The sequence below is a fragment of the Notothenia rossii genome (genome assembly GCF_949606895.1).
Source record: "Notothenia rossii genome assembly, chromosome: 10".
NCBI lineage: Eukaryota > Metazoa > Chordata > Actinopteri > Perciformes > Nototheniidae > Notothenia > Notothenia rossii.
The window spans coordinates 10,394,205-10,417,729 of NC_136908.1; the positions used below are offsets into that span (position 1 = coordinate 10,394,205).

Sequence of the window (23,525 nt, forward strand, 5' to 3'; positions counted from 1 at the left end):
CTTGCAAGACCAGAACAGCTCATTTAAACCATGTGCACACCAAACTGCTACATTGGGAATAACCATGCCAACAGATGCATCTGCATGTACTTTTACACACACACACATCCAGATACACACACATAGAACACATGGATTTATTTACCTGGTCCCAGGGGCTGAGTATCCCTCCTGAGAACATGAACAGGTAACCCATGGTGACCAGACATGCCCATATAAGGATAGAGAAGAGGCGGAGCATCCGCTTGAAGACCGACTCGATGCAGACAAGGATGAAGATGGACAGGAAGAGGAAGAGGGCAGCGGGCACCGTGATCAAGAACGTCAGGTGGTCTTCTGTTTTCTGGAGAGAGAAACCGAGAAACAGAGACAGTTTCAGGTTTGGAGTTTAACAAATTCATAACCTATAAAACACACTTATAAAATATGATCTGTTAACATATTCAGAAATTCAAACAAATGAATACAATTTGTAATAATGAAAAAGTGAAGACTTAACTGGAAAATGTAAAAAATGACTTTGATTGACATTTTGGATTTACAAAAAAACTTTTTTTGTTAAATCTCTAATGGATGTATTTATTCAAATTTGTATTTGGCAATTTGTATGCAAGATATTTAAATAGGTTTTTCAGTTAATTGTAATTTGCTCTATAATAAGCTCTATCCACCCCTGCACCACTTGTGCAATAAGAGGCCACTCTTTTTATGTGTTTGTTTCATGATTTTATACAAACTCAGTTTTACACACAACCTAATACAACCTGAAGACTTGATGACTGTAGTGTTATGTAGTCTTGATTTGGGTGTTCACAGCACATTTTGCAAATGTAGTTCTTAAAGGAAATTGTAGCGCACCATAACGAATCAATGAATCTATGACTTAAACCGTAAATCCCCAATAACAAAATGTGGCTATAGTGAAAATGCTGAGTTGCCTTTGGAAAACTAATAGCCGAAGTGTCTTGAAGGCAAAAAAAGGTTTATGTCAAGCACTGATTTACCTGCTGCAATGCATAAAACCAAACCAATAACCGATCAGGAGTAGACCAAAAAATATCCTTTAACCGTAAACCTAAATAACAAGATACAAATTAACACAAAATGGACGCCAGTATAGTCAAATTCTCCCTTACTTTTGTGTCCTAATGTGGACATTCAGTCCTTGGATAGACGTAAAACATGAACAACCCGGTATCACGGCAAGACGTGAAGATGTCACGATTTTGTCCCTTCAAACGTGACAGTTACACGGTATTGTTAACCCATGTTAACCAGTGGAGAAATAGCTTCGGTTCATGTTAATTTACAAACTCTTCAACTACAACCATAGTTATATTTAAAAACATGTTAGAAGGCCTCACAAAATACTTTAATGCAAATTCAAATGTAAATGTGAAGGAATGTGTGTATAACAAAATACACCGGTCATAAACGAAAGCGGAAACAGACGTAGGCAAGATCCTTTGCTCGATGATTGGATGGTTTAGCCGTAATGCATGCTGGGATTTGGTGTTTATGCGATTTGAAATCTGAAAACGTTTTTTAAAAATAAAAGAATACTTTATTCCGAGTGTTCTTGCTTTGTGACTTCTAGACAAACAGGAGAACTGCCGCCAAAACTGAAAACGTGACGTGGATCATAAATATATAAGCCATTAAACAACATCTTCAATTTCAAAAGACACCTGGTGGTTGAAGAACGTTATTGAATTTTATTATTTTATTATTAGATATTAATAGGATCCCTATAAAGTATATTCATTACTCGTTATTCTCTACTAATAATTAATTAAAGACTGTATATAAGGACTAGTTTGCACATCCCTTTCAAGATTTCAAGATTTTCTAAGCTAAGGTTTATTGACAAACATTTATACACAACTACGATGTAGTTATGCAATGAATGAAAAACTTGGGTCGCAGGTTCCTCAACAGTGCATTACAAGAAATCTATCAATATGTGTTTATACCTCCAACATTAAATACATCTTATAAGACTATATGTATAATATCAGTTTAATAATAAGCAAATAAGTGCTTAAACATAGTTAACATTGCAGGAAAACAATATATTAGACGTTAAGTACTTTGTCAGGCTTAATATTTATCTGAAGATACAAATGTCCCTGTGTGCTCTGCATGTGTGACCATTAAAGAGGGTTTCATCCCTCCATTCTTCTTCTATACCCCCAAAGCTTTTTTCTTATTCAAAAGAAGACCAAAGTGCTCTTTAATGTTTAAATCAAGCCTTATTAGTTTGTCTGTTTTGCACATCCTCCTATTAATATCTAATAATACAAAAATACAATTCAATAACGTGCTTTAACCACCAGGTGTCCCTTTCTATCAGCTCTGCACCGTTATGGTGTAAATACATCCTATCTACCAATTGGATCAAATGTAAAAGTCAACAGAATTAGTGTTGATACTGCAAGGAGACGTATTGTGTGAAAAGAAATGTAAGATGTTGTTTAATTGCTGATATATTTATGATCCACGTCACGTTTTCAGTTTTGGCGGCAGTTATTCCTGTTTGTCTAGAAGTCCTCTCATCAGGGCTCTATAAAGAGAGAACTACGGCAGATATGTAATATTTAATGCAGCCGAACCGTGTATTACAATGCCGTTATATGATGACTTTCAAAGAGAAAAGCAAGCACACTCGGAATAAAGTATTCTTTTATTTTTACACCAAATCCCAGCATGCATTGCGGCTAAACCATCCAATCATCGAGCTGAGGATCTTGCCTACGTCTGTTTCCGGTTTCGTTTATCACCGGTGTATTTTGTTATACACACATTCCTTCACATTTACATTTTAATTTGCATTAAAGTATTTTGTGAGGCCTTCTAACATGTTTTTAAATATAACTAAGGTTGTAGTTGAAGAGTTTGTAAATTAACATGAACCGAAGCTGTTGCCTGGCAACTCAATCGCACAACGTCACGTCTTTTAATTCCACATCCACGGGTTAACATCGATTTAATACATTAATGTAGCCTTTGTTTCTGCTAAAATATAGTAGGTGTCGACCAGCTGGGGCAACAAGAAAATCGGCGTAATCGAGTGTGGCTAAAAAATAAATCATTATTATATTAATATTGACAATAACAACCGACCGTTGGGGTAGCATTTGGCATTTCCGGTTATTTATCCACTGGTTAACATGGGTTAACAATACCGTGTAACTGTCGCGTTTGAAGGGACGAAATCGTGACATCTTCACGTCTCCCAGCATGGTAAATCGTCACATGTTCACGTCTTGCCGTGATATCGGGTTGAACATGAAACAAACACAAACATACACACACACACACACACACACACACACACACACACACACACACACACACACACACACACACACACACACACACACACACACACACACACACACACACACACACACACACACACACACACACACACACACACACACACACACACACACACACACACACACACTAACAGATGAACAGACGACACACAGTTCGGCAGACAGACAGTATGAGCCCAGAGAATGTGCTACAGCATCACTTTTGCACTCACACTGTCAGCATTTAAAGCTGTCAACACACACTCACACACTCATACACAGCATCTCTATCTCTGTGACTCCAACTAGACCTCCATCATCCAACTGCAGACCCTGTCTCCGAAGAATCCTGTTTCCACTTTCCGAAAAAGTAGTTCCTCGAGTTTTAAATGTGCTGAATGAGAAATACGTATTAAAGGGGCCCTATAACGCCTCCCTTTCCTGTAGTGTGTTATATTGGTTTTTGGGCATGTTAATGGTCTGCAAAGGCTAAAATCCCATGGTACCCTCCAGATGGAGTTTCTCTCAAAACACACTCCCCTCCTGCATGCAACGCCTCCTTTGGACTCCTTTGTTTACTTCAGTAACATTGTGACATCTATGTAACACTCACACTTCTTCTGGCTTGCGCTCCAACACATTGGTCTGGGCTCTGGTTTCAGACAGAGGGTGAAAAGAGGTGCTGCAGCACAGGCAGTATGAGAAAAATAAAGAGCTTTTTGAACATTAAAGCATGGAGACATGTCACAGTAGAGGCACTAAATACAAATATGGAATCTGAAAAGGAGCATAGGTCCCCTTTCAAATATATTTCAAATATCATGGTTATGGTTTAAATAAGTATGTGTTTTGGACAACACAAGTTATGAAACGTAATTCTGCAGAATAACACGACACTGGGAAAAGCGCAGTTTATTCTTGTTGCAAAAATGATGAAAAGTCTGCGCAGTTATCCAGATAAAATAAAGTAAGCAAGACATGTCATGTGTTCAATTATTCATGTGAACATGGGGGGGAGTGAAACACCTTTCAGGTCCCTTTAATGTCTTCCTCTCTAGCACTTTCATCCTCTGAACTGTCCCTGACCTCTGAATGTCCGTGTCCTACAGATAATTATACATTGAGTGGCCAAAGTACCTCTCCTAATTCTGACTAGAAAACCCTCTATATCCAAAAATCCCATTCACACAAACACGTAACTCCACAAACATGCACACACAAATGTGTCAAGGGTGATAATAAAGTACTCTCTTTGGTCTTTTGCCCTCTTCAGACTGTGTAAATTATGAAACAGCAGCAAAATCACCATCACCTGCTTCAAGAGAGCACTGAGAGCTTCTACACTCTAAACACACTCTCAAAGACTTGATCCGTCCACACACCCACACAAACCATTTGAACTCATTCCAAAAGTCATGATAGCACGGACGGGTTCGGCTTCTGTAAATGTTAAATCAGCAAGCCACCCCATCATTAAATATCACCAAATTCGCATCAAAACGAACATCAATGTGGGCACAGAAATGTGTGTGATTTGCTCAACACGCAATTCTCTAGGGCAGCGAACAAAAAATATGTCACAGACTTAAAGAGCACCTATTATGCAACATCTACTTGTTCATGTCTCTTCTACATCAACACATGTCCCCTCCGTGTAAAGAGACTCTGAAGGTTTCAGGAAAAAAGATTCACTCACTTTTTGTCCTGATCCATTTATATAAAACCTGTCTCATAATGAGCTGATCAGATTTTGGCCACTTTATGATGTCATAACAAATGTTTGGCTTGTGTAACTTAGCCAATATCCACCCAAGGTAACCCCCCCCCCCCCCCCCCCCCCCTTATCACCTGAATCTCCTCCGAGAGCACCATTGTGTTCTTTTTAACCAAATATCTCTCAGAGGGGCGTGGGGAGGCACTTTTGAAACAGGGCTGAAACAGAGGGGATTATGGGATGCTACAATGATCTGTTGGGGATTTCGAGCCAAACACTTCAGAGACATGTTTTGTATATAACTGAGACCTATAATATATTGATAAAAAACAGTATAATAGGGGACCTTTGAATCAGCAAGCCACTCCATGATTAGATATCACCAAATTTGCATCAAAATGAACATCGATGTGGACACAGAAATGTGTGTGATTCGCTAAACAAACAATTCTCCGGGGCAGCAAACTGAAAATATGTCACAGACTTAAATATTTGTGGCAGATTTGACAGTCTCAGAAGCTTTTTGACCTGAGCTAATTTGGGAAGAGATCTTTTTGCTGTGTGTTGGTGCAGCAGCATGATGAAGCAGAGGTAGTGTGTGAGTCAGGCTCTGGCGAAGGGATCCCGTGGGATATGACTGCTGACGCCAAGCCAGCTATACACAAGTTATTGAGCCGTTTCCGCTCTACATCCTGAACTCCTCCCTTCGATGCAATGCACTTCCGTTTTGGCGGACTGGGTTTGTTTTGCTAGCTAGCTCCGTTGTGCCGACAAAGCACTGATATCGCAGAGACAAAGAGGATATAACAATTACAACATGAAGAAAAGTGGTTCGGGAACTACGTGTGCGGTAGTTGGTTGCAATCACTCGAGAAAGCACCTGAACGAGTGGTTAGATAGAGAGTGCTACGACCACAAACCAGCACCCAGCACCCAGCCATGTTGTTCATTAAATACAGATAAACACAACAAATACTGCATGCATTGTATTTTTTAATATTATATATGAATGTTTTCATAGTGATGTAATTGTGTGGGCTGCTTTTATATTTTAATTTGTAATACCTGTTAGGATTAAACATGTAATCTTTCTTGTTGAAGCCATTTCTTTAGTTTCCTCTCAACAATTAATTAATTCAGTGTTATTTATGTACAGTATGAGCTTAATATGAATGATGAACTGTGTTAAAAGAAATTGTAGCACTCTAAGGAACATATGAAATGCAATAATGCAATAACAGTGCAATAATGAAATTAAATTACATCAAACTTTATTTTCACTCAAACAGTACAGGCACATATGATATATTGCACAGCATAAAGAGATCATTTAAATTGTGCATTATGTAAACAACAGACAACTGTTGGCTCCTGTGGGCATGACCTAAATAAGGCAGTTTATTTTGGTTTTATGCTGGGCCACGTCGTCATGTTATCCTCCCAGTTTTGCACTGAATTCGGGTGGGGGAGAGTAACGCCATCTCCAGTCAAAGAAGTAGAATCGTGTTCCCAAGCTAGCATCACTGTTAGCATCGAAATCGCTGTGTTTACACCAGTGCCCGTCTGACTGTTTACATCGGTTTACACCGACAGACGCTGTGCAAAAGACTTCCGGCGGAAATGAAGTGCATTTGTGTAGTGTCATGGCGCTACCCGTGTTTTGGCGCGTAAACTTGTCTATACAGTCAGCCTGGAGCGCACGTCGAATCCCAATGAGGATGTGAGCAAAGACTGCAAACACCGGAGGGCATACCTGAGTGGACTTTATGACAAAAACCCATCCTAGCTGTATGCTCACACATAACCACTCTCAACAATTCACTTTTTTGTGGTACGATAAAAAGAGAAGCATCTGCACTCTGCACATTTCTGATTGTTGGCAATCTAATCCTGTTAAAACCCCTTTGAAAGCTTTAAAAGCCATTTCCCTCGACATGGCGTAGAGGCAGGGTGTTGTGCCCGCTATAATATACTCCATTGTCATCCAGAACAATTATTTCCTTTTTTAGCCCAGTCTGGCTTATCCAGCTATTATGCTGGGAGGAAAAACGGGAGACACAGCAGCGGCAGAGAAACGCAGGAATCTAATTATTCAGCAGTGAAATGAGAAAAACACACCAAATACATTATCAGAGAAAGAGAGGGGGAGAGGTGGCACAGAAGCTTGTGTTCAAATCATGGTACTGTAAGCATTTTACATGTTTTGGTGCCTTATTAATATTCATCCTGCTTGAAGATGCAGCAGCACTCATGGCAGATTTCTTCACTCTGCCTTCAGCTTGGTTATGAAAATCATCAATAATCAACAAACCTTTACTTGAGTGCTCCATTTGCAGGAGGAACATTAACATACCTTTGCTAAAACAGGTCAGAGCATCGAGCCTTGACCCAAAATATTATGATATAAATTAAAGGGGCCCTTTTATGCTAATGTTCAGGTTCATACTTGTATGTTGTGCCTCTACTGTGTCATGTTTCCATGCTTTAAAGGTAGGGTAGGTAAGAATGGAGAAACCAGCTTGAGTGGGCTAGAATTTGAAAGTACGCAGCCGAAACAAATCTGCCCCTCCTCCAACACACACGAACGCGCACATGACCAATGAGGGCACGAGATACGTTTCTGCACAGATGGACGGCTGACAGGCAGGTAGGCCATCCAGTTATTTTAGCCGGGCCGGCTCAGATGATTGGTCGTGCTTTTTACAGCGCTACGGCTTCCACAGATGACATTTTTTAAAATGTTTTTTTTGTCAAAGCATTTAATGTATTCATTGCTATCGGGATGTTAAGAGCATTCCATGGAATATAATAAAAAGTGTTTCTGTAGTGAATTACCTACCCCACCTTTAATGTTAAAAAGCTCTTTATTTTTCTCATACTTCCTGTGCTGCAGCACCTCTTTTCACCCTCTGTCTGAAACCAGAGCCCAGTTTGCTCTGATTGGTTAGCTGGCCAGCTCTGTTGTGATTTCTCAACAGCTTAGAGATTTCCCGCCCCTTAGCCTATCATGTACAACGTGTTAGTGCGCTAGCTAATAGAAGCGCAAGTGTTAGGTAGTGATGTCACTATGTCGCGGAAGTAAACAAAGGAGTCCAATGCAGGGAACTTTAGGATTTTAGCCTTTGCAGACCATTTAAGTGCACAAAAAAAACTATATGACAGTCGAGTAAAGGGAATACCCCATAACAGGGCCTCTTTACTAAAACCAGTTCGAAGCATATTCTCAAGTCCTGAATACTTATATAAAAAGATCAAATTTGATACCACTCTCAAAGCTTAAAAATATAATTAACTTCAAAAGTGAGTTAATTCTGGCGGATCTACACACCAAAACATTTCATTGTGTAATATTTCAGACGTATACCACGTATTCTGATGTTTTTCTGCTGAGAGAGATCTTGAGGGTTTTGTTTCTTGTGAACTTACATCTCTTCACCTCAGCACCCCGGGGGAGGAACGCAGTGAAGAAATAGAGATTTCATAATCCATGTCAGAGGGCACAGCAGTGGGAAGAGGCTGCATCAAATCAGTTTGAAACACAGATATAAGACCGCATATTCCCACCAGCCAAATCATAAGGAACATACAGGATAAGGCCATGGGAAAAGGATGATGGCACTCAGGAAATGTCTAACTCAGGAAGTGTGGATTCATTAATATTAGGAATTTTGAAATTCTGAAGGCTTTTACGCCAAAACAGCACTTGATAATCAAAGCAAATGTAGTATTTCTTGTATTTAAAATCACATTACATTGCATTACAATATCTTGCAAATATAAGGGGCAATTCGTCTTTTATTCATCTCTATTTATCAGTCATTGGAAGTTGGTATTAGCCTGTAAAGAAAATTGCATGTCTTCTGTTGCTTAGCACTTTCTATGAGAAAATAACATTTATAAGGTTAACATATCATAAGGTTTGGGTGTCCACCAGGCAAGCAAAGTTCTGTCACGGTTTGCATCATGGGAAGTGTAGTATTTAGTTCTTAAACTGTAACCCCTCTATGGACTAAAAGGCATAATATCTCAGCCTGTTGCTCCATTTTTTACCGAAAAGTCTTTGTTTATTTGGTCGATTGTGAGATCCTGGAAGTTTGATACTAAACCGATGGATACTCCTTTAATTTGAATGTATTTTCTGTACAAATACACAGTAGCATGAGATGTATGTTAGAGTACAACACATATTATCAAAGTAAAATGACTGGAATTAAATGTTAACAATTTGATTTAACTATAAACTGATGTAATTTCACAATGAGAAATTAACAAAATATCTTCATTTCTTCAACATGTATTATTTTAAGCCTTGTGTTTGCGTGTAGAACATTAATGCTTTGTTGTATCGCGGCTCTGACCACACCTCGGTCGGTGATTCATTCACAGTCCTTTCTGATTGGTGATCCATCATCACAAAAACACCCTGCTCTCACTGCCCTGCATCTATCAACCTGTCAACGAGATGGAGAGAAATCATTGATTGCAGACTAATAATACAAAGATCAATCAAAAGACTAAAATGCAAAGATTAATGTGGGTGTTGCAAATGGTAATAACGTAAAAAAACATGAACAGAAATTACCATTGCAGTCAATAAAAGAACATGTTTTTTGTCATGCGTAGATTTCCAATGTTCCATTACCAGATACTGTATGTTATTGATGTCGATTAAACTGTCACTGAGTTAGCATACTGCCATGTAAATGCCGGTTAAAACACACACAGACACACACACACACACATACTGTAGCCTACTTATACACGCACCAATGAATACAACTTCAAGGCAACCAAAATAAAAAATACTTATTTTTGGGGAAAAACGCAGATAAGCCCGAAAAGGAAATGAGAGACTTCCCTTAGAAACACACCCAAACAACTCACAGTCACAAACATACATCAAAACGAACGCGCGCGCACACACAATGTGGATACATCTATGTCACTACACACTCACACCAGCCCTGATCTGTAGGGAGAGATAAAAGTTTGCAGTCATTTTGGGAGCATTAGCGCTGCTTTGGTTGACTTTCTGCCGGCTCACTGATAAAGTCAGAACAGTTACAACAACATCCTCTCCTCCCTCCCTTTCTCCCCCCCCCCCCTCAGTTCAAACCCAACCCTCTATTTATTCCTGCCATTCTTCTTCGTCTAGCAGTAATACATACACTCGCCTCACTGAACACACTCTGTAACTGCAGACAGGTCTGGCTTTGATCTGTAATAGGAACAAATTGGTAAGAAATAATTGTTTGGTTTGTGAAATGATTAGAGGAGATTAGGATTTTGAAGCTGGGAAGACCCAGAAATAGAAAATGGAGAATAAGATGCCTGGCCGGGGGCAATAAGATCTATTGATTCGTCTTAAATAGAAGTAAAGGAATCGATTTGGGTGGAGGTTTTCCTGGGAACGACCACCGTGTGGAGCTCAATTGAATGTAACAGAACTTTAGTGACAGAATCCAGCAAAGCCTGGTTTTAGAGGTGACGTAACATTACCAGTCTCTACACAATGTATACATATTACTCATGATTATTTACGAGGCCCTATCATGCGTGTTGGGTTTTTTCCTTAACTTGTAAAGGTTTGTGTGCATGTAAATGTTCTGCAAAGGCTAAAATCCCCAAGTTCATATTGATATCATGTTATAAATACACCTACGATAATATTGTGTTTATCATCCAGCGCCTCTTAAAACTCACTTTCCATTAGTGTAATTATTATTTTTGTAGTTACTAAGATTATTTTTCCATCCACACTTGTTTTTCGAGTGTAAAACAAAAGGAAAAAATAGAAGTATAAAAAAAAAAAGTCAAGATCAGGTTTTCGTAAACTATGATATTGTTATTATTGGCCGCAAATAATGGTGCAGTAACTATCTGGTATTGTGACAACCCTTATTGCAGACTAAATAGAGTGGTGCAGGAATGAGTCCTAAAACCTTGAAATGACGGTTGTGGTAAGAATCCTGAAATAAGATCTGTGGTTAAACACAACCTGAAGAGATCTTTAAGTGTTGTTCTACAAAAGAAATACAACAGTAAATACCCCACCCATACATTTTTGTAGCTTCTATGTGTTATTAAAAAAGCAATTGCTAACAACTAAACGTCAGCACGACAAACATTAGCCGCCTTTAGCTTAGCGGTGGTGACGCGCAGCCATGTGACCGTGATGGGGTTCGTTCATAGATTAACTTTGGCTTTTTACTGCATTTACACTTCAAAAATCATAAAGTGGTACCTTTTCCCTCTGCTATCGCGTGAATGCGCTCCGCAGTAACTCCGCAGTAACTCCGCTCCACTCCCCCCCCCCTTGATGAGCCTGCTCCACTAGCACCCCCCCCCCCCCCCCCCCCCCCCACACACACACACACACACACACACACTTTCTCGGCTGCCTACCACCACAAGTAGGCTATATTTCAGATCTGTGGCACACACTGGTGTGGGTTTGCTACAAAGCCTATTTTCTGCAATATTCCAAAATCAAATGGAAAAATCCCATCGCTTTTGTCGAGGGACCCTCACTTCAGGGTCGGCCTACAAAAATACGTCATAATTGCAACGCTCTATAATGCCCGGTTGAAGAGATTGCCTTTAGCGTCCATCCGCTACAGAGAGAAGAGCATAGGTCGTCCCGAAAATAAAGCAGCAAAACAATCAATCTGAAACAACATCACTGCAGTGAGTGGGATTCCTTTTGTATGGCTTTGTCATAAAAAACACAAAAGCAGGACTTGAGAAACAATAGCCTGTGTTTGAGTGTTTGAGTGTTTGTGTCCAAAACAACACTTTTCAGTTGACAAAAGCAACAACACCTACACAACTTCAAACTAAACTCTCATCCCGCTCTTCATCCACTCTGCAAACCCAGCGTTGCAATTTTAAAGTGTCGCTTTACAGCCTCTTCTGTTGTCGCATATAAGCACACACACATATAATCACACACACACATGAACATTGGCCATTCAGTCTCGTGAGGCTGCAATATAAAACGTATTCAGACACTTCAGCGATCCTAACAAGAAGGCTATCGTTTTGGTGCTTCAAATGAAATGTGCGGTATTCCACGACATCAAACACTCGGATAATATTCTAACAAACCTTTTGTTTGCAGATTTAGTTTTTTGAGAAATATTTTCTTTAGGAAGAAGAAATGCAACTTTGGTCTTTGACTGCAATTGTGGTTATCATCTAACATGAAGAAGCACAACTGGGATTTGGAAAACAGGCCAAAATAAAAATGATTAAGATCGCATATATAATTCAAAACCATCCATATTGTCCTATTGTCTGCAGTTCTGTAGACGGTGTGCTTCTCTTTGGACTGCTGACCCATTTCATGATAAATACGCTTATTCATTATCTTTTTCAAGAGTTAGAGGAGAAGAATAATATCACAATTATGTGCATTCAGTAATACTTAACCACGAACGTCAACAAGCGCTCTGGTCCCTCTGGTTTTAGTCTCCCGTTTCCGTCTAGTTTTGAGCTTCTTGCAGAGTTTTTTATTTCAGCAGCGTTTCGTTTGTGCAGTGCTTTTAGTGAATCATGTGTTTTGACGTGGTGAAGATATTTCTTCCTTTGAATGTGTTTTTGGCCGTTGTAGCATTTGCACCTGTCGGACACCGTAGAAAACACAGTTGGCCTAAAAGTTGTCCAGCGCATAAAACACATAAATGGGTCAATTGTAATTTTTATACTTCAGGTTTTTGTGTTATTCTGTGTCTTTAGAGGCACTAAATAAACATGTTTCCATGTGTTTCCGGTCTGCATGCTAAGCTAATCATCGGTCCACTTCAGCGTCGTAATCGTAATGATTGAACAAACATGAGAGCGCTATCCATACTGTCTTTTCATACATCATTATATCACTTGCATGCCTTTCTATGTCTTAAGTATTTGTAGGCAAAATAGCTGGAGGACTTAAGGAAATGTAAGGTTTTCATAGCCTAGTTTTCATTCTACAGTTTAAATGTTTGAATTGAAAGTAAAAAAGTGAATTTCCCCAAAAAACAACTCTTTAAATACCACAACATTTTAATAAATGACTAATTAAGCTGCCTTTTACTGTTGTTAAAATGTTGTGACATTTACAACAAAAAACATTTCCTGTTTATTGATGCGATAAACTGCATTTATATTCAACGCATATATATCAATATATCAAAGTACACTATACTGTATACTTAAATGTATCATGTCAATCACAGAACTGTATTAGGTTAGTTGCAAGCCATAATATTACATTTAAATAAAAACAATACTAGGTTCAACTTAATATTATTGATTTCACTTTACCTAATACAGTAATGTGAAATCTGTTGACTTAGAGGTCCCCTATTATACTGTTTTTCATCAATATATTATAGGTCTCAGATATATACAGAACATGTCTCTGAAGTGTTTGGCTCCAAACACCAAACAGATCATTGCAGCATCCCATAATCCCCTCTGTTTCAGCCCTGTTTCTAAAGTGCTGATTCTCTGTCTGTTACTTTAGATGAAAATAAAGAGCCACTCCCCACGCCCCTCTGAGAGATATTTGGTTAAAGAGAACACAATGGTGCTCTAGGAGGAGATCCAGGTGATAAGGTGTGTGGGGGGGGGGGGGGAGTTACCTTGGTGTGTTATTGGCTAATGTTTACACAAGCCAAAAAATCGTTATGACATCATAAAGTGGCCAAAATTTGATCAGCTCATTTTCAGACATGTTTTTATATAAATGGATCAGGACAAAAAGTGAGAGAATCTTTTTTCCTGGAACTTTCAGAATCTCTTTCCACAGAAGCGACACATGTTGATGTAGAAAATACATGAAAAAGTGGATTTTGCATAATAGGGGACCTTTAATTCAACGTTTTCGTTTTTTCAGTGGTCACTAACCCACGCCTCTAAGCACTTACCTATGCACACACACTGTTAAAACACACACACACACACACACACTGTTATCACACACACATACACTCACCAGTCCCGAAGCGAAGAACACGGCGAGCAGTGCGAGGCAGGTTCCCATGACGATCAGCAGCAGGAACACGATGAGCGGGTGCTGCTGGCTCATCCTGTAGTAGGACTCGTACAGCCAGTCCTGGGGCTTCTCCCCCTCCACACACACCTCACCCTGGAACCCCGGGCCCCCGTCCCCCCCCAGGCTCTCGGGCCCCTCGCCACCCTCGCCGCCATCGCTCTTCTCCAGCAGGTAGCGTCCGCGGGTCCACAGAGCCTCCTGCCACATGGGGAGCGTCCTCCAGGGAGGATGGTGCTGCTTTTGTTTATTACTGACCAAAACACACAGTCCACCACCTCCTAGTCCTGCTTTGTAAAAAGTTTGGTCAGCTGTGAGGGATGGATGCACGGCTGAGTGGAGGAGAGACAACTTTTACCAGCATCCTCTGCCGCTCCTTCAGCTTGAGGTGACAAACTCAGTCAGGACAGTGTGAAAAACAATCTCCCTCCTCTCTGAGAAGGTGGTCAGACAGCGAAGGCGAGAGATGAGTTCCTCGTGCTTCTCCTTCTTGTTTATTTTTGGCCAGTCGGATAGAGAGCCTCTGCGCTGTAGCTCTGACCAGGCAACATGTTACTCTGCTGAGGTGCAGATGAGGAATGAGAGCTGAGGGGAGAGAAGGAGAGAGATTGTGAATAACTGGGAGGGAGGAATGAGAGGAGAGAGGGTGTGTACTAATGTGTGTGTGGTGGGGGAGAGCTGCTGGGTAAAAGTGTGTGTGCTGTACCTCCAACAATGTGAGAATGGTGATGTGTGAGATTGAGGAGATGGTGTTTGCAAGATAAGAGATTGTTTACATAAGAGAGTTGGCAGAAGGGAAGAGATGAAGAAGAAGTGTGTGTGTTTGTCAGCATGTGTGTGAGTGGTTGTAACAGCTGTGTAAAAAAGAAAAGAAAAGAGGAGCAGCAGAGTGAGGAGGGAAAGAGAATGAAATGCCATGCAGCAGCCGGCAACGAGATCAAAAGACGAGCAAGAGAAAAACACAAGGAAAGGGGGAAGGACGGGGAGGAAGAAGAAACAAAGTCAGGAAGGAAAAACCTCAGGAGACAGACAGAGAGTGGGAGGAAGAGAGAACCGCGCTTCCAAGGAGGGGGGAGGAGAGAGATCTAATGAGTGAAAGTTTGAGAGCGGCAGTAACTGTTGTGTCAGCGCTGGGAGTTAAATAGAATCTGACGAGCCAAATTCCCAATATTCCCTCCTCCTCCTCCTCCTCCTCCTCCTCCTCCTCCTCACCTTCATTTGTGTCCCTTTTTTAAACGACTTCTGTTCTGCACGACAGGTTCCATCTCGTCCATTTTGCCAAGCTACATGTGATGCTCCCTGAAGTGTGAAGACGGCCATGCCACTTCATTTTGTCAAGTTTGCTTTCAGCACGCTAACCACACAGAGTCATGTCAACATACTGTAATATGAATATAACTGGAACTGGAGGTCACTTTGAGAAACCACAAACGATGCAATTACAGCGTTATAAAAAGAAAAATAGCATGTGCCTCTGAGCACCAAAACTTATAAGCCGACAGAACCAACATCCGTGATGAGTAGTGCAACCTCCCTTCGGGCAAACTGATATCAACTACAGACAGAACAGACTGTACAGACATGCTGGCTCTGTGAGGCTTAGACATAGCGTGGCTAAGCCCTAAGATCGTCATGCTAAGAATGCTAAGTGCAGAGTTAAAATCATAGACTGTAATAAGGAAGTTGTTATTTTAAGCCAAAAGGGGACATTTTTGGACAAGCATTCCCTGCTTTATCAACTATTTTACCTCTAAATGGGACCATCCATTAAAATACAAACATCATGCTGTATTGAAGAACACTTGAAACTAGCGGTCAAAACCAAGTCAACTAGGGGCATTTTTTCATAGACTTCTATACAATCAGACCTCATTTCCCCAAGAACTAGGCCGATAGGGGGGGGGGAGATTTTGTTTCACACCAAAAAGATCTGTAACTAGTCCCTAGTTTGCGCGAACCTTTTCACCTCCAGATAGTCCCTGCTAGAGAGGTGGTACTTTCCTGAGGAGGAAATGGTTTGGTGTATCGGCCACACCAACAATTTCTGATTGGCTGGGCGAATTGCAAGCCACGCCCCGTGAAAACTCCAAAAGGTTTTGTGAAGCCGCCATTTTATTTGCTCGCATTAGCATTAGCCCCGCGCACCAACGGGGAGGGACTAACTTATGGCAACACAAAAGAAAACATGGCAGCGGTGGAGTGATGAGGAGGTGTCGGCGCTTCTGTCGATTAACTCGGAAGACGCGACCCAGCAGCTTCTACTGAAGCCAGCCCCCAACCTCGGGGGACTCCGGGACTTCGGGTGGCAGTATACGCCGTGAAGTTGTTTTTCGGCCTGCCAGTAAACCCAAAGCAGAAGAAGAAGAAGTGACGTCAGTGGCTTCATTTGCGTATATCCTCCCTCAGGGACTTATTCCGGTGAGAACGTGATCTATAGGACAGTTCCAGGGACTAAAGAGTTCGGGGGGACTAAGTATCGAGGACTAAGTATCGAAGACTAAGTACCGCAAAGTACCGGGTGTGAAAGCGGCTATTGGCTTCCATTTTCAGACCTGGAGGCTACGTCTATTTATTTTATACAATTTATGGTTGAAAAGCTTCATTGAACGACATGCTGTATTGAAGAAGACATGAAACTAGCAATTAAGACAGAAATAAAAGAAAATGTTAACTAAAATAGAAAACCGGGTCACAAGTAGAGTAATTTTCTCATAGGCTTCTAACAATCTGAATTATGTTGGCCCCCTGCTGGCTATTAGAGAGAATGCAGGATATAAAGTACTTCTGCATCAGCTTCAATTTTCAGACCCAGATCCACTTCTTTAAAATATGAAATGCTCTTGAAGCGTACCATGAGCGGAACAAATAAAAATGAAATGAAAGCTGTATTTGAAAAGTCAAAGAACCATCAAAGTTAGCGTAACATAGACATCTACTTAATTTTAGGAGAGACCATCTTTTTGTTGAGATTTCTCCCACAAAACCCAAAATATCAACCTCTATCAACTAGAACTAGAAGAAAACATGGCAACCTATCCAACATTTGGACCAAATAACTGAACAACCAAAAGCCCTGCCGCTAGCTTTGCAACACAAAGGCACTTATAGTAGTCTTTAACTAACATTGATTGTGTTGCCTTGTTTCAAAACAGTTGCACACATGATGTAGTCAGGACATTATTAGAAATAAATGAAAAATCCCATGTGTGGGATTGACACGTGCCAGGAGGATCAAAGTATTTTCTACAATGCATTATTCAATTTAGTCAAATAGCATAAAGAAAACAACTAAGTATCATGCACTCTGATTCAACACCACCACTAACTACAGTCAGAGAATTGTCTGGACATTTTAGGGCCAGTTTGCTGCAGAAATGGGTCAAGAGCATCACATCCTCAGTGTCAGTGACCTCAGAGAACGACTCAATGTTATCAGGATGCTGCTGTAAGAGATGAGGCCGTGTTGAACAGCAGGAGCCCAAATATTTATTTTAGTAACAGGAAAGATGGCAGAGAGATAGGAGGGGATGACTGACGCCAAGAGTCACGCATCGCAGTAACCCAGATTCCCTCTGACAAGATGATAGCTGTATGACATGAAGTGTGATGTATTTACAGACAATCACTGTTGCTCATTCTGCCTCTTGAGAGTCGGCGTCTTTTTAACCCCGAGGAAATTGGTGAGAATCTGTTTCATTGCCATCAAATCCCCCTTCTGGTGGTAACAGACAACGTGTGATGAGGTCTTAATCTGCAGTGTTCTGTGTCTTTTTGTTTGTGTGTGTGTGTGTGTGTGTGTGTGTGTGTGTGTGTGTGTGTGTGTGTGTGTGTGTGTGTGTGTGTGTGTGTGTGTGTGTCTCATATTGCAATATATCATAATCTTTCCTGCTACGTTGCCTTGAATAATCATTGTGTATTGTGATCTAATTAGGTCTGCCCTGACAAAGCAACGACAACATTAATGAACTGAACTGAGCTTGTTGCATGCAAACACACACCCATAACAGTTTAGGAGTGTGTGTGTGTGTGTGTGTGTGTGTGTGTGTGTGTGTGTGTGTGTGTGTGTGTGTGTGTGTGTGTGTGTGTGTGTGTGTGTGTGTGCGTGTGTGCGTGTGTGCGTGTGTGTGTGTGTGTGTGCATGCGTGCGTGCGTGCGTGCGTGCGTGCGTTGGTCATTGTGCATGCAGCATAAACTGCTTTCCTTTATTTAACTTGTCCTTTGCACAGTGTGATAAATGCTGTTTTTTTTTCAGGAGCCCTTGGGCAATGTTACTCAAATTAGGGGATTCCCATTCTTTGCTACCCTAACAAACAAACACACTCAAACAAACACACACACACACACACACACACCATTTACTATAACGCCTGTTTTAGACACGCTGTCAGAATACATCACATTCATCATATGTGTGGCTTTATTCTGCTATTAAAGGGACGGTCTATTTATATTAACTCGTATTCTCCATCCCATTAACAACGGTGCAGTTATGCTAACCACCTGCTTCCCACTCTATATACACACACACACACACACACACACACACACACACACACACACACACACACACACACACACACACACACACACACACACACACACACACACACACACACACACACACACACACACACACACACACACACACACACACACACACACACACACACACACACAGCGCCAAAGGCATTGACAGAATGAGAGCGCATTGAGGGAGAGTCGCCTTAACACACTAACTCTGCATCAACACCTTCCCACTTACAGACAGGGGCACAAGCAGATGGAGAGGACCCTATGCTGCCTTCATGTGCCGTGGGAAATACTGCAACTATAGGATGAGCATGCATAACCATAGTGAGACTGATGTCTGTCACTAGTTTTAATGTTAACACTGTTTCTGTGGATTTCCCACCATGATGTGTCCCTACTGTGAGATGTTATCCTGCTTTAATGTTCGAAAAGCTCTTTATTTTTCTCATACTTCCTGAGCTGCAGCACCTCTTTTCACCCTTTGTCTGAAACCAGAGCCCAGTGTGCTCTGATTGGTTAGCTGAACGGCTCTGTTGTGACTTGTCAACGCTTAGACCTGTCATGTAAAATGTGTTCAAGTGCTAGCCAATTAAATTGTGAGTGTTAAATGTAACTGTTCCTGAAGTAAACAAAGGAGTCCAATGGAGACGTTTCATGCAGGGGGGGAAGTGTGAGGGAGAGAAACTCCCTCTGAAGGGAACAAAGGGATTTTAGCCTTTGCAGACCATTTACATGCACTAAAACCTATATAACACAGTACAGGAAAGGCAACCCCCCCAAAAACACTTGCCTGCTGCTCAAAATGAGGATGAAGTAAGTTTGTGGGCCAGAAAATCAAAAACAATTACCTAAACGAAGCTAAAAAGGGTATACACTTAAGGTTGTTGGGGGAAAATCTATGGGTTTGTCACTATTAAAACCACGTTGAACATTTTACACATATATAATCTGTTCAATATTTTATATTTAATATTCCATATGTCATATATTTATGTATATATAATATCTACATGTATATTTTCTATTTTATTTTATTTCCATTCTTGTTTATTTATTAAATGTCTTGTCTTTTATGCTGCTCCAACAAAAGCAGTTTCCCAAATTGGGATCACTAAAGTACCATCTTATCTCTTATCCTATCTTATACAGCAATACAAAAATAATTATTTCACATGATCCAATCCAAAACAATAATCAGTGCAGCTTTAATAATACGATGGATACTTTTTGGTTTTGTGGGCACATTAACCCCCAAATGTTTCAATTCAACTTTGATGAAAGTCTGACTGTTGGGACACATTTTGTATCCATATGCTAAATTGGTCATGGTCTATTCCTGATGGAAGCTGATGCTAGCCTGAGGTGTAAAGTGACAGCTGCGTCTGACCCTCACACAGGCTCAGCAGTGGAGATAAAGGCCCTCTTTCAGATCTGCTAAATTGCACACGTGTCTGTTCCGGTTCAGTTTCAGTGTGTTGAATTTCCTCTGTCTGTTTAAGAATATTTGAGCTTGTCTTTGGTAATCAAATGAGTAATTAGGATGCACCATGCTCTGGCAGGCCTGCTGAGAGAAATGTTCAGCGTGTCACTTTTTTAAAAGACAGAGCAGCATGAGCTCAGGAGGAACAGAGGAAATGACAATTGGATTGAAGCTCGGTTTCCTCTGTCGCCGTTTTAAGTGTACCATTAACAGCAAAACAAAACAGTCTCACACCCACTAAAACTGTCAGAAATCCGTATATAGACTGAAGTCACATTTCCCCGTTTGCTTATGTGAAATCAAGAGGGAGAAGCATGCATTTTCAGGTCGATTCAGAATCCGCTCCTCGGCATTCATAATGTACGCTGTTGGAGATTTTGCTGGCTAGAGACGATTTGTGTTGGCAAAATTGAATTATTGCTCAAAATGGATTTGAACTCCAATGCAGCTGCAAACGACAATCACAAGGGGACTGACGGTGTGCTAAACATTTCGCTGATTCCCCACCTTGACGAGAGAAAGCAGGATATTCATCGCCTTACTGAGTCTATTCCAACCCCAAAGGTGATTAAAACACACTGAGATGACCTAGATACGTAGCAATCAAGATAGGAAGGTGGGAAGCAGAGAGAGACACAGAGAGATACCTCCCACACTGAGAACTCCTGATTCCTCATTAGGACGAACACTGTGGGATCCATTAAGTACGAAGAGCAATGATTTACTCAATCAAACCTAGTGATTTCGTACCGCGCCGTGCTCTATACTCAAAGCCTGTTTTGCATTTGATCAATTGACAAAAACAATTATTTGGAACACTAAGTATTGACAAGTATTTGTATTCACAAAATGCCAAACTAATGAGGCTTTTAATTGCCTTTGATTGCTATTGTTCAGGGTATCCTAACAGGGCTGGTTCAAAATTCTGTTTGGCTCAAAATCTTGAGAAATGGATGATTGTCGAGTTAAGACTCCCCGGAGCTCCATAGCATCAATAAATTACCAGCAGGATTAATGTGAAGTGTGTATGATAACTCAGTAAAGTAAAGAGGGATTTATCTCCTCTAATCCCTTTTTTATAACTGTCAACCATGTACAAATTATAAAATGAAACAACCTGGAAGATTCATTCGATTGTTAATATGCAGATATTCTTGGCCAGCAGAAACAACTTGGAAACATATCACTGACATTTATTCAGTTTTAAAGGGGCCCTATTATGCTAATTTCCAGGTTCATATTTGTGTGTTGTGCCCCTTATGTGACATGTCTCTATGCTTTAATGTTCAAAAGGTCTTTATTCGTCTCATACTGCCTGTGATGCAGCACCTCTTTTCACCCTCTGTCTGAAACCACAGCCCAGTCTGCTCTGATTGGTTAGCTGGCTCTGTCAACCACTTAGAGATGTCCCGTCCCTTAGCCTGTCACGTACAATGTGTTGAAGTGTTACATAGTGATGTCATTATGTTACAAAAGTAAACAAAGTAGTCCAATGGAGGCGGGTGTGTAGGAGAGAAACTCCCACTGGAGGGTCATTTGGGATTTTAGCCTTTGCAGACCATTAACACGCACATAAAGCTATATAATACACTACAGGAGAAAACTAAACAAAAGCAGAAGAGGGCCTGTATAAGATTAACTTTTTGTTCAGTTTTTAAAGAAAAATCTGGCTTTTTGATGCTAAATTCTTAATTATGTGACCCAATCAGTTTCTTAGTGCCTTGGAGCCTTCGATAGCACTTTTAAATTCGACAAGCAGGTCAGCAGCGTAGTCAAATCCTGCTTTTTTCAAATAAGACTATTGGCCAAGACCAAGTCGTTTCTATCTTTTAAAGACCTAGAAAGGGTTATTAATGCCTTTGTTACCTCAGGACTGGACTATTGCAACGCTCTGTGGGTATGGACCAGGCCTCAATTAAACGTCTGCAGCTAGTACAAAACGCAGCTGCACGTCTTCTGACTGGCCACAAAAAGCGTGACCACATCACCCCAATTCTGGCCTCACTACACTGGCTTCCAGTTCGGTTCTGAATTGATTTTAAAATCGTTTTATTTGTTTTCAAAGCCCTAAATGGGCTGGCTCCAGCCTATATAGCCGATATCCTCCAGCGCTACACCCCAGCCAGAGCTTTAAGGTCTGCTGACCAGCTGTTGCTGACAGTGCCCAAGACCAGGCTCAAAACCCGAGGGCACCGAGCCTTCGCAGCAGCTGGCCCCAGGCTCTGGAACTCTCTGCCCCTCCACGTGAGGTCGGCCCAGACCCTAGGGGTTTTTAAATCCTCACTAAAAACACACTTCTTCTCCCTGGCCTTCTAGTCAGAACGGAGCATGACACCTGACTATTCCCTGTGTTATTGTTTTTTATATTTCTGTTGTAAATTATTGTGATTGTAGTAATGTGTTTTTATTACATGTACAGCACTTTGGCTCGACCAAAAATCGCTTTTAAATGTGTTATCTAAACATTTTTTGATTTGATTTGATTTGATAGTCTACTGTTTGGTGCGGGGCAGCTATTTCAGCAATAACGTTCTAAAAGCTGCAAACAGAACGAGAGCAGTAAGAGTGAATGAAAACAGTAAAGGTGGGGTTGAGCTGCAGAACTGTGTGATATCTCCCCGGCTTGTTCAAACATGACAGAATGTTATTTGATCCTTCGTTACTATAGAAATATGGATTATAACAGCTCTCACAGCTCATATGCAAACTGTAAAGATGGGAATCATTAGGGTACTAAGTCCATTATGAGCAGATGGTCAGACAGGAGCCTCATCTGTCTGTACTCTGCTCTTCTTCTTCAAACAACAATCAAACCAGAGTGTGGATGAAGAAAATCACTGATTCACAAGAGACTAATTCATTGACATTGAGAAGTGTTAACTTATTTAATTTTGCGATTGCTGATGATAGTCAATATACAGTAGTTAAGTGCATTTCTAAAATATATATATTTGACATATGATTTCTTTAAATGACTATTTCTATTTATGATTCGTTATGAAACACAGCCCTTATCCAAGCTGAGGAAACAGGTTCAGTTTCCCTGCAAATACAAAGGCAGGCTCTGACTTGTCTCATGTTTTAACTTTAATACGTGTCACCCTGAGCACCCAGAACACTAATCCAAATGTCTCACCTTTGAGCAGGTAGCTGGTTTCAAATGGAAAATTACTCACTTTTTGGGCCCCTTTTTAGCTTCACCCGAGGCGTTAGGTCTAACCCTCTGAAGTTCACCTCTATTACTGTTCAGGAGGTCACACCAGTGGAGTGCGTCAGGTGCTTCAGGGCTGGAGACAGGTGGCAGAGAGTACATGTAATCCTGAACCAAACATACACACACCTGACAGCGACTGTATATCCACTGTAAAGCTTAACACCTCTATATTTGGTTTAGGGGTTTAAACGTACAGAGGACAGATGGTTAAGCAACTCAGTCATTATGTTCCT

At 40.8% G+C, this 23,525-nt stretch overlaps 1 protein-coding gene across 4 annotated transcripts in view; it reads right to left on the reverse strand.

Moving 5' to 3' along the window:
- Positions 1–23,297, reverse strand: part of adcy2b (adenylate cyclase 2b (brain)) — a 70,061-nt gene extending 46,764 nt beyond the window's left edge. For 2 of the 4 annotated variants that reach the window (XM_079656171.1, XM_079656172.1), the window contains exons 1-2: positions 14,012–14,827; positions 146–343 (exon numbers count right to left, since the gene is read on the reverse strand). In XM_079656171.1, the coding sequence (XP_079512297.1) occupies positions 146–343; positions 14,012–14,278 (465 nt within the window). In that variant the 5' untranslated portion in view covers positions 14,279–14,827. Of the gene's footprint in view, positions 1–145; positions 344–14,011; positions 14,828–23,254 lie in introns of those variants that run through there. The other 2 variants (XM_079656170.1, XM_079656169.1) reach the window with 2 other exon arrangements.
- Between the last annotated feature and the right edge of the window lie 228 nt (positions 23,298–23,525).